Consider the following 12,378-nt stretch of genomic DNA (forward strand, 5'->3'; position numbering starts at 1 on the left):
TGGAATGTGATAGAAAAGCTGTATGCTTTTCTGGCCGTCTAGTAAGATCCCGTGAATCAACCTTAGGTTCAGTGAGCAGCTAGCTGACAGCCCCTTCATCCAGTATTGCAAGGCAGTGTTTGGAATATAGGCAGAGGGGCTAGTGCTGTGGCATAGCAGGCCAAGCTGCAGCTTGCAAGGCCAGCACCCCACATAGGTGCTTTCAACTCTGCTCCCTGCTAATGGCCTGGGAAAAATCAGGCGGAAATGATGCAAGCATTTAGGCCCCTGCCACCCATGAGGGAGATCCTGATGAGGCTCCTGGATTCTGGCTTTGGCTGACCCATCGCTGGCCATTGTGGCCATCCGGTGAGTGAACCAGTGGATTGAACAACTCTCCGTCCAACTTTCGAGCAAACAAATAAATCTTTATGAAGTAAGAAATACAGGCATAGACTCTCAATGTATTTTTACAGCAGAGTTTCTCCCAAACCTGCTCTATGATGATGTTTCTGTATTGCAGGAAACAGAAGACAATAAATTTCTTTCAATGGAAAAAAAATTTTAGGAACTCAGGGGACCACATTGCATGCAGTTTGCCATGTGTGGAGAAAGAGACTTGAAGCTACACAGCTTGACTAGCGATAGTCAGAGGCATTTTTGGCAAAGCTTTCTGGCTTCAGAATTAGGGAGGCATCGGTCCCAGGAGTATCTAAGAGTGTGTCTGCATCTCTGTGTGTGAAATGCTGCACGCTGGTATGCAGAAATTCAGTGATCTCAGCTTCTTGGGATGTAGCCACCCTGGAGTCATTCTCCTTGTACAGAGTTATTGATCTCTAGTTACTAGGTCTTGTATAAAATTCAATTTTATTGAAGCAAAACAAAGCTGCAAACGAAAGCAAGAAGCAGAATTATAAAAACAAACAAACAAACAAAAGAAATCAACAGGGATCATCCATCAAGGCTGCACAGAATTCCCCTCTTCTTCTCTCACACAAAACATCCTGATTTTCTCTTGGGGAAACTGCATAACTCCAAATGCAGGCCCATGACTCCGGCTCAGCCAATCAGAGCGTTTCACTCCTCTGGCCGTTACAATTGGCTTGGGGATGAGCATCTGATGCAAATGGAACTGTAATATACACTGAACCCTTTCTTTGTATCTGCTGGACATGAGGCATGTCTCTTCCTTTGAACTTGAACGTGGAGATATACACTGAAATCTTATTCCATGCGGGGAGCCCATGAAAAATGAAGATGGCGACACCAAGCAGAGACAGGAAGTGGTGACAGCACTTGGTGTGCAGGTGATAAATTCCATCTCCACCTTAGAGCAGTCTCGGCTGGGTGTTCTGCCACTGGCAAGCAAGCATTTTCAATTAGTGTCTCAGTCAAGAGAAATAAGAACTCGTTGACGTCATTCTGTGGCGCTCTCTCTTTTTTTTAAATTTACTTTTACTTATTTGAAAGGTCCAGTGGTTTGGGGAAGGGGAGAGACAGAGAGACAGACACACACACACACACACACACACACACACACACACACACACACAGAAAGAGAAAGAGAATCCTCCATTCCCAGATTGAAGCCAGGAATGCACAATTTCATTTGGATCTCTCATGTGGGTAATGGGACCCAAGGACTTGAGCCATGACCTGCCGAGGATACAGCTGAATCAGAAGCGACAGTATGGCCTGAACTTCAACAGTGCCAGGTGGAGCATGGGGCATAAGTCATGTTAGTTCAAATAAGAATCACAAAGCCTTGCACAGGGCTCTGCATTGGACTCGAGAAAGCTCTACCGTTCTGGTGATTTTGGTCCCTTGTCATTTCTCCAGATTCTGTTTCAAGTCTTGATGCCACTGTTGGCTTCCCTCTGAAGACTGCATTCAGACTCGGGAAACACTGTCCAGGTGGCTCTGAACACACTATTTGGAGTGAAGTTTTAGGTCCGGCCTACAATTTCCCCCTATCCAGTGTGGGTAACTGTCAGCTGATCCTATGGAAGCACTGATTCGTTGTATCTTGGAACTCTCAGATCAACTGGATTTCTTTCTTGGTTTTGCATCAGAGAGCTGGGAAATGGGATCCAAAAGATGATTTCATGAGGGAATACGAATGCTTTCATAGTTTACATGTCAGTATGTGGTGCTGACTATAAATCTTGGTGGAGGACTTTAAAAAAAATCTTAAGAAAAAAAAATCATTCTCTCAGTTTCTTTGTGACGTAGGGATTATTGGGTGTTCCCTAGGCACCTCCTTCGTGGAGTTACGTGGAAGATCAAATGATATCACCCAAGTGAAGGTGGGAGAAATATCTAGTAAAGTGCCTGTCAACCCCAGGTAACACTGCAAACAACAGTAATAAAAAGAATAAAGCAATTAGAAGAGGTAGACATAACACATGCAGGCAATGGTTTTTAATCATGTCTCTACCAGGGCCAGATAATTCTTGGTAGAGGGATCATTCCTGCGCTTTGCAGAATGCTTAACCGTTAACCTTGGTGTCTACCTGCTAGACACGAGTGGGTCCCACCTTCCCGTTTCCTGTCCCCCCCGTGTGGTCAAATGCACTGGGTTGGGCGGATAAACACGTTCTCGGTTGAGAAGCACCGCTCCAAGGGAGAAGCTGCAGCTGCCCTCACCTGAAAGCTGACGCTGCCCACAGGCAGGTAGCTGTGGTCCTCTAACATGCTCAGGTACTCGGCCACCAGCGCGGCTGCGTGCACCAGGCACATGGCAGCCTCCGTGTAGCATTTCCTCTTCGTGTGTTTTTCCGCCATGTTCTGGAGCCAGGTCAGCCGTAGATCAGGAGACGTCTGGTAGCTCTTGGCGATTCTGAAGACAGATTGGGAGAGAGTTTCAAGGGAAACTGGTGGATGACCCTGGTCTTACACTGTGTGGCCATTTCCACCCCCTGCCCCTCAACGGGCTGTCCTGTGTTCTACCCAAACACCCCATCCCTGGGATTTTTGCCTGCTACTTCAGGATCAAAGAAAAGGTGAATATTTCTTAGTCTGATTGTTTCTATTTTATGTCTGGGGTGTGCTGGGCCCCAAGAAATGGGGAAAAAAGGACCTGATCGAATGATATCTGTCTCAATGGATTTCATGCAATCTTTTCTTCCTTTTCTTTCGCTACCCTCAACAGTAGCACAGAATGCAAAAATATTACCCTTCGCATGATGTGGCAACAGTTTCCCCCAAACAAGAATGAAAGGCCAGGTTTTAAAACTGTATGAATATCTGAATATGCACAATGACAGTAAAACCACATAGGGAATAATTCACAGAGCAGTTGGCCATTCTCTCCTATGTGAAGCAGAGCATGGTGGTACCTTACCCTAAATTAGGGAGTTTTTTTTTTTTCTGCCTGCAAACATATATATAGACATTAATCCATCTGAATACTGAGTTTCCATCAATACTATCTGGATGTCATCCAGAACAGTGCAGTCACGCTACCTGGGAGAATTACATCAGGAAGAACTCTCCAATCAGGGTCAGCTCCCTGTGCCCCTGGAGGGGGGACCAGCAGAGTGTTACCTGTACATGAGGTCCATAAGCATCTCAGGGTCCTCCTGAAACTCCCTCATCTTCACGGTGTCGTATAAGATGCTATTGAGATTGCACAGGAGTTCCTCCACCTGCAAAGGGGCAAGCACCTGAGTCACGCGGGCTTTGCCCTCCAGGAAGGCAACATTGGGCGTGCAAGGGGAAGCCCCGGAAAGGCTAGATTCCCTGTGACTTTGGCCTTTCCGAACCCATGGGAATCTGGAGCTCAGAGGTGAGCCAGTCCTCTAGATGCAAGAATTAGGCCCGAACCTTCATGCTGTCTTGCTTCCCAACAACTAGTTTACACTAGCTTCAGGTATTTATAATCTGAAAAATTCTAAGCTGTACACTGAGATAGCAGACAGGTGAGGATTTCATGCTTGGCTTCGTGTCTTAGAGACTGCCTGGATCTTCCCAGCTCTTCGGAGCTTTTCGATCTTTGATGCTTGCTTGTTCTTTTTTTTTTAAAGATTTTATTATTGGAAAGCTGGATATACAGAGAGGAGGAGAGACAGAGAGGAAGATCTTCCGTCCGATGATTCACTCCCCAAGTGAGCCGCAACAGCCGGTACGTGCCGATCCGATGCCGGGAACCAGGAACCTCTTCCAGGTCTCTCACGCGGGTGCAGTGTCCCAATGCATTGGGCCGTCCTCCACTGCTTTCCCAGGTCACAAGCAAGGAGCTGGATGGGAAGTGGAGCTGCCGGGATTAGAACCGGTGCCCATATGGGATCCCGGGGCGTTCAGGGCGAGGACTTTAGCCGCTAGGCCACGCCGCCGGACCTCGCTTGCTTGTTCTTAATGGCAAAGCCAAAGAGACTGAGGGAGTGTGTAGCACAAAAATGGATGGCTTGATCTACTGACCCCGGCAGGTGGCTCAGCTATTGACTCTCAGTCTATCTCCCTTCTCCTTTTGCACATTTCAGGGCTCCTGAAATGTCTTTTCGTTGGATGAAGGCACTAATGACCTCCATTAAGCATTCTACATTTGCTTGGCTTGTTGTTAAAAATATCCGCACGAATGGTGCGACGTTGCTGGGGAAGGGAGGAGAGATGGTATACCAGTAGCACTCCTGGATTAGTGGAAGACAGAAATCTCCACCCATTCATTCACATATTCTCAACTGAGAACCTACCCCAGAGTAGGTTAGAAGCTTTACCTGAACCATTAATGGAACATGCTAGAGTTCTATGGGCATTCCAATGGAGACGGAAGAGTTCATTATGTTTCTAAGCTTCCTTGGGATTCATTGTGATTATAACTCTCACTTGGCCTTTCCTTGCCTCCGCGAACATACTAGTCAAGTTGGTTCCCTGACCATCCCCTTAGACACAACTCCCTCCCTTTCCAACCCTGCCCCACTGAATCCTATCTCAGCCTTGTAAGCTTACCTTGTCTCCTGGCCATTAGACTGTTTATTATTCAACTGTTCCTTTTCTCTAGCCTTCCATGACATTTTACTTATTGCACACTTGGCGCTAAGTGTCATGTATCCTTTATTGCCTTCTAATTGTTATGAGAGCACAAATAGACTCTTGATATTTTGAAGTTGGGGAGAGTAGTACATGTGGGTTTTTTTTTTTTTACCTTTTATATGCATATTGGACATGCAGAATACACACTTGCAAAACACACACACACACACACACTCACACGTATAATCAGCTTATCCCGAGCCCATTCAGGAGATAAGGTAGATTCTCCCATCTACCTGGGTTGGAAAAGGCGTTGCCTGCATGTCCAGGTCCTCTTCCGAATAGGCCAGAATTGTCCTCAGCGACCTTCTCAGGTGCACCTCATTAAAGTCCGGTGCTTTGCCCACCAAGGATGCCAAAGACATGGTCACTTGCATCTTTACTCTTGCAAAGTTCTGCACGAGAAGAAACAACAAAGGTGGAGGGAGCACAAGACACTCCACCAGGAAACAAAGAAGACAGCAGGGCCAGACACAGCAACGCCTCAAAGTTCCTGTTACCTCATTCTCAGTCACTTTCTTTGCTCTCCAGGCAATGAGAGCCACACTTTGAATAAGATTCATGCTGTTGTTTAAATGGTTTAAATGGATATTGCTTATAAATATATCTGTCAGGCTCCCTTTAAATTTTCATTGAGGCCTGGGCTGCCTGTGTCCCGCAAGGCTGGAAGATTCCAACAAAGTTGAGTCACAGCTTAGAGCCTCCTGTGCCAAGCTTCTCTTCTTGGGGCTTTAATAAACTGCAAAGAGGAATGAGGCCTCACTGGCCGTATGTTCTGAGATTTGAGACTTTAGAGAAAAAGCCACTTTCCAGGCCTATGGAAAAATGTGACTGTTCCAAATCCCTCAGGAATGTCTTCAAGGTTTTTCCAAGCACCCCTGCACCTCTGCAAACACACAGGAATGCCTTAAAGATTTGAAACAGCTCTCCCCAGTCTGACCTGAGGACCTTGCTTTTCTTCCAAGGGCCCATTTAACCTTAACATCACTCCAGCAGACGCCTAACAAACGGAAGTTCCCAAAGGGCATTCTCAAATCTGGACAGACCAAAGCCAGGGTCTACTGGTTCTACAATAAAGGTCAATTCTAAAGACTTCAACATCTCCGTTGTTACTCAGATACAAATGATAACAATGATTTTAAAATCTCTTCCGTAGGTCATTCTGGCAGCGAGTCAGAACTTGAAAGAGGACAGGCTTCTGAATCCTTAACTTGTGTGTTGCTTTTTTTTAACAGGTGACTGTTAATTGATACATGTACATATTCCCATTTCCTACTGAAACAGGCTGGTGGAAATCACAGCATTCCTAAGTCTTGACTTTTCACTTGAAGATGCAAACCCACGTGACACCTACCCTCTGTCTACACACTCAATTGCCCTTTCTTACAAGACAGAAGTAAACTCCAACACTGTAAACTCTTCCTGATGTTTTCTTCTTAGCCCATGCCTTGCGTTGGCTCTCTCTGCCTCTCCTGAGTCACCCCTCCCCCCCTGGGATGAGCTCTTACACTGGTGGCTCCAAAACTGAACCTCATGAGGAGGTAGAGGGTGGCGCAGGCCTGGCTCCGGGTCACATCCATGCTACTGCTACAGTGGTGCAGAATTCGCTGACACAGGTCCGCGCACTGTTCCACCTCCTCCTCGAACAGCAAGTCTCCGAACTACAAGAGACACAAAGGGCCCATTAAGCATCCCTTGGCACTCTCAGACACTTTCTGGACTGGATACCTGCTGAAATACACAAACATCTGCTTGGACAAGCAAAAAGCCCAGAAGAGCAAAGACATTGTTCCATAAAGATAATGAGCCTCATGAGTCAGAAGATGGATTTGAGTGATGAAGTCGACTTAAGATTTAATTATGGAACGCGTAACTGCGGTCCCAGCTGCGTTATTAACTGCATTGTTGGGCACACTGCATTCACTAAGGATCGCAAAGCTTTAAAGGGATTAATCCTGGGTTTTCTTCACTGTCTGGAAACGACTGGGGACCAAGAAAGAGAAATTGGTTCTAAGAGAGGAGAGGAGAATTCCACTTCCTGGATCTGAAAGACCATACACAGAAGGCAGCAACTGAAATTTTCCACAAAGAGTCCAAACATAATCTATATGGGTCACTTTTACCTAAGAAAAAATTTACATTCTTCGGGAAATGAATTTGCAGGCCTTCTGGCCTTTTACACCATGACATGCGGCCCTTCCAAGTTTCCATGCTTTAGCACATACTTCAATTCTGAGAGCTGTCCTCTCTGCGTATACATTTCTCCCAGGATGTGCGCACCTGGTCTCCTGCCAGGAAGGCCTACGATCCCTGCTATAATGCTGCTTCATTTGTGCTGTGGGTTTTGGTCCACTTGAAGACAGCACTGTGGAGCTCGATGAGAATCTCACCCTTAATTAAGAGTGAGAAAACAAGCAGCCCCTGTTTACCTTGGCAATGAGCGCACGCAGTGTCGCAAAGCAGTGAGTCAGGTAAGTGGTGCTCTGGTCACAGCTCAGAGAATTCACCAGGACCCTCAAGACGCCTCCCAGCAGGTTGTCCTTGCAGTCCAAAGCTGAGCTCGCCTGGAGGGATTGGAACAACAGCACTGTGATACCACATTCTGTGCCAGGGATGCAAAGCTGAAGACGTAGCACACGCTCAGGCAGGTGAGCTTGGGGATGCTGGCATCCTGTATCTCTTGGCTGAAGATCTTCAGGCTTTGAGGAGCTATCATGTATTAGCCATTAATCATGACAGTGGAAGACCTATTCCCAAATGACTCTATTCCAAAATTCCCAACTGACTGGGGGGGATTTGTGGCTAATTTGGGGCTCCTGGATGAAGTTGGAAGGTAAACTACCCTATCTTGGAAGGTAAACTACCTTCTTTGTACACATGGCATTACTTTCTTATGGCCTTCAAAACACAATGAAGGATTTTCTAATACAACAGGGGATACTTGGTGGCAGTGACATTTCTTAACAGAAAAGCTTCGGCTTTGTTTATTTACCCGCTATGGCAGGCTTAGCAGCACCAAAAGTAACAACAAAACACTTTGCAACAAAACACTTCAAAGTCAGCAAGGATCCAATTGATTGTTTGTTTCTTACAAGAGTTATTTTGATTTTAGACAATTAACAAGTTGGGTACTAAGGTTCCTTTGTGTTTCACCCGTATTTTTTCCACGAAGCAGTATTGATCTAGTCTAACAAATGTTTTCTCAACATATGAAGACTCGTGTTCTTAGGCTGACCAAAAAAACTCATTATTTCCTTGTTGGGAATTCTGGGGAATACCACTAGAAGTATGATGTGAGGATCACGTGACTAACCCAGTCCAAAGCACAGGTGCCAACTTCATTCATGGTCCTCGATGACTTTCCTTCATCAACATGGGACCAAAGCAGACATCACTTTCTGCATTTAGTGCTGTGTTTTCTTTCGCTCAGTCAAGTCACAGGGTCAGGTGTTTGTGGTCCTCACCTGAATAATGTTTTCCTGCATGTCCAGGATGATCAAATTTGCTTCTGTAGCCAGATTGCCACTGAGCAGGGCTTCATGATCTAACTCGGCCTTCGTTCTGAGAAACAAAAAGAGGTCGCATTAAGGCACAGAGTAGACTCGGCCAGTTGTGAAGATGGCGGTCTATGCGCCAAGGCATAAAGAGATCTTCAGAAAGGCCAACGCTGAAATGAAGTCAGAGCCGCTGGCGAGGAGCAGGCCATCACACGGATGATGTCGCAGTTGGTGTCTGGGAGAGATATCATCCAGATGTGCCCCTCAGACCTGTCTCACCGCCCCCCCCCCCCCCGTTATTAACAACGATGACAATGATACAAATAACACAACTGGTAGAGAGGCAGTTTTGTGAGCCCATGAGATTTGTAGCTTAGCATGAACTGCCTTGAGACCCTGGGAGAGGGAAAGGTCCGTCAATATCCTGGAGAGAGACTGGGGGAGAGAGGGATTTGGTAGGGTTAGGAAAGGCGACAGTCAGTTTCCTAACTTGCCCTGAGTGCCTGAGGCCTTCTGCCTTTCCTCACTGGGAGTCAAGGTTGCAGTGCTAGGGTAAAAGCAGCATCTGGCACCCCGTTGGACCACACTGGTCACTCCCACTGGGAAATGGGAGGTAGTAGGGGCTGCTTCTCCGTTGGCTTTCACCGATTCTCCTAAAACCCAGGGGCAGCTGAAGAGGGATCTAGAAAACTCCCCTTATCTGTGGGCCCACTTTCCACCATTTCAGCTACCGTTGAACAGCCTCAGTTCAAATCCATGCAGTGGAAAATTCCAGAAATGGGCAGCCCATGAATGTTAAATTCCAGGGTTTTAAATCTGAGCAGTGTCATTTGAAACTTCATGTATTTATTTGAGAGGCACAAACAGAAAGAGAAACACACAGAGAGTTACCCAAACACCCACAAAGAGGTGGCACCCTGGAACTCAATTCAAGTCTCCCACATGGGTGGTACAGGTCCAAGTATTTGGGCCATCTTTTGATGTTTCCCCAGGCATATTACTAGCAACCTGGAGAGGAGGTGGAGCAGCTGGGCCTCGAACCGGTGCCCTTATAGGATGCTACACTGTAGCTGGTGACTTAGCCAGATGTGCCACATTCCTGCTCCCCATTTCTTTTTCTATTATAGCAAAAGACATGACGTAAAATTTGTCATTCTAGTCATTCTTAAGTGTACAGTTTGGTGGCTTTAAGTACGTTTAACCGTAGCCATCACTGTCACTACTTTGGTTTTTAAAAAGCCTACCAGCTGGGGCCCAGCGGCGTGGCCTAGAGGCTAAAGTCCTCGCCTTAAGCGCCCCAGGAGCCCATATGGGCGCCAGTTCTAATCCCGGCAGCTCCACTTCCCATCCAGCTCCCTGCTTGTGGCCTGGGAAAGCATTGGGACACTGCACCTGCGTGGGAGACCTGGAAGAGGTTCCAGGTTCCCGGCTTCGGATCGGCGCGCATCGGCCCGTTGCGGCTCACTTGGGGAGTGAATCATCGGACGGAAGATCTTCCTCTCTGTCTCTCCTCCTCTGTGTATATCTGGCTGTAATAAAATGAATAAATCTATAAAAGAAAATTAATAAAATAAAAAGCCTACCAGCTGTTCCTTTGAAACAGTGGTTCTCGGATTTGACTGCGCAACAAAATCACCCAGGGGAGTTTTACCAGCTGTGGATTCTGGGAACCCCCGTTGGAGGTTCCAATGTAGTTGGTCAGGGCTACATCCGGGTACTTCGTATGAGGAGTTTGCAAAGCTCCCCAGGGGATGCCAATGCGCAGCCCAGGTTGCAAATGTCTGCTCTAAAAGAACCAGAGCTGAAGTAATGGAAAAATGATTTGAACCTAAAAAGGTAAAAGACAGCACTGTTATCATTACCAAGCTTTCCAAAGAGCTAAACTGAGCAGTTTCAATGTTTCTATTGTTTCCCTTTTTTTTTTTTTTTAAAGGAAGATCTGCAAATGTGAGCCCTTCCTGTGGTCCTGACCAGCCTGCTCAGGAGCTCAGTGCTGGGAGCCAACCTGGAGAGAAACCAGAGGCCTTGCAGGATATGACGCAGGGTCGTGTTGTGAGTGCAAACAAAATGGACAAGTTTCCTGAAACTTCACCTTGTGCAGCCCAGGCGAGGCTCGCCTGGTGGAGCCAGTGCCCTAGCCGGTGCCCTAGCCACTGCGGAGCCTACTGAACGAATGCCCTTGTTCAGTGCTTGAGTTAGAATCTACAAATTCTCAGCAGGAAATAGCTGATAAATCAGGCAACTGTGCATAGGAATTAAAAACATGCAAGGCAGAGACGGGTGTGCAGACGCAATGGGTTAGGCTGCCTCCCTGGACGTGAACATTCAGTATTAGGGTGGCAGTTCAGATCCTGGCTGCTCTGCTTCCCATCCAGTTCCCTGCTAATGTGCCCGGGAAATTAGTGGATGATGCCCCAAGGGCTTGGGTCCCTGCCACTCAAGAGGGACATCTGGCTTCTGGCTTCCGACGGTCCAAGCCAGGCAGTTGCAACTCTAAGGAGTAAACCTGTGGATAGAAGAGATGTCTCTTTCAAATAAATCTTCAACAATGAAAACAATGCAAACAGGCCACAGCAATAAGACTGTTGGGTCTTCTAAATAATTTTGAGAATGGAAATGTGTATTTTGAAAAAAAAAAAAGATGAATTTATATACTTACTTTGAAAGTCAGAATTACAGAGACAGAGGGAGAGAAAAGAATGAGAGAGAGAGAGAGAGAGAGAGAGAGAGCTTCCATCTGTTGGTTTACTCCCCAGGTAGCCATAACAATGAGCGCTTGGGCCAGGCTGAAGCCAGAAGCTTCATCTGAGTCTCCAACGTGGGTGTAGGGGCCCACGTTACCTGGGCCACATTCCACTGCAGCCAGAACATGAACTAGCACCTACATGAGACACAAGCATTGCAGCTGGTGGCTTTAGGTCCCCGTAGCTCCACTTCCTTCCACCTCCCTGCTTGTGGCCTGGGAAAGCAGTGGCGGATGGTCCAAAGCCTTGGGACCCTGCACATATGTGGGAGACCTGGAAGAAGCTCCTGGCTCCTGGCTCCTGGCTCCTAGCTTCTGGCTTCGGATCAGCTCAGCTCTGGCTGCTACTTAGAAAGTGAACCAGCAGATGGAAGATCTTTTTGTCTCTGCTGCTTTCTGTATATCTGCCTTTTCAATGAAAAAATTTAAAAAGAAATCTTAAAAAAATATTTCATAAGCATCTCTTCAAATCATTCACATTATTTCAAAACAGTCTGATGACATCTTGATATTTTGTTATAGATTTTTCAGTTGTTCTTGATCATTTAGGATGCTTCCACTTTTTAAAAAGAATTTAAAATAATTGGGCCCAGCATGGTAGTCTTGTGGCTAAATCCAAGCCTTGTATGTGCCGGGATCTCATTTGGGTGTGGGTTCATATCCTGGCTGCCCCACTTGCCATCCAGCTCCCTGCCTGTGTCCTGGGAAAGCAGTCAAGAACGGCCAAGAGCCTTGGGACCCTGCACCTTGCATGGGAGACCCAGAAGAAGCTCCTGGCTTCAGATCAGCTCGGCTCCGGCCATTGCAGTCATTTGGGAAGTGAACCAGTGATCATGAAAGATTTTTCTCTTTGTCTTGCCTTCTCTGTGCAAATCTGACTTTCCAATTTAAATAAATAAATAAGACTTTAAAATAAGATTAATGTAAATATCTCTGAATCCCCATCTTTGTATACTTTGCTGAGATGAAATTATGGATTGGAAATGACATGGTCTTGGGCACCTCATCTTAATTTCTCTACCTCTCTGTTCCCATCAGCTGCTTTTATGAGGCCATGTGAGGTTGCCAAATATTTGTTTTCTTGAAATGCTTACCGTTTCTGAAACCTGGAAACCACAACCCTTGTAC

The 12,378-nt window shown here is 46.5% G+C and overlaps 1 protein-coding gene across 4 annotated transcripts in view; it reads right to left on the reverse strand.

The window, feature by feature from the left end:
- DOCK8 (dedicator of cytokinesis 8) overlaps window positions 1-12,378 on the reverse strand; it is a 165,521-nt gene that overhangs the window by 21,284 nt on the left and 131,859 nt on the right. For all 4 annotated transcript variants that reach the window (XM_058657399.1, XM_058657401.1, XM_058657403.1 and 1 more), the window contains 6 exons: window positions 8,475-8,571; window positions 7,440-7,574; window positions 6,519-6,671; window positions 5,247-5,405; window positions 3,526-3,626; window positions 2,626-2,818 (listed from right to left, as the gene is read on the reverse strand). In XM_058657399.1, the coding sequence (XP_058513382.1) occupies window positions 2,626-2,818; window positions 3,526-3,626; window positions 5,247-5,405; window positions 6,519-6,671; window positions 7,440-7,574; window positions 8,475-8,571 (838 nt within the window). The remainder of the gene's footprint in view (window positions 1-2,625; window positions 2,819-3,525; window positions 3,627-5,246; window positions 5,406-6,518; window positions 6,672-7,439; window positions 7,575-8,474; window positions 8,572-12,378) is intronic.

This window comes from Ochotona princeps, chromosome 31 (assembly GCF_030435755.1).
Source record: "Ochotona princeps isolate mOchPri1 chromosome 31, mOchPri1.hap1, whole genome shotgun sequence".
Lineage (NCBI taxonomy): Eukaryota > Metazoa > Chordata > Mammalia > Lagomorpha > Ochotonidae > Ochotona > Ochotona princeps.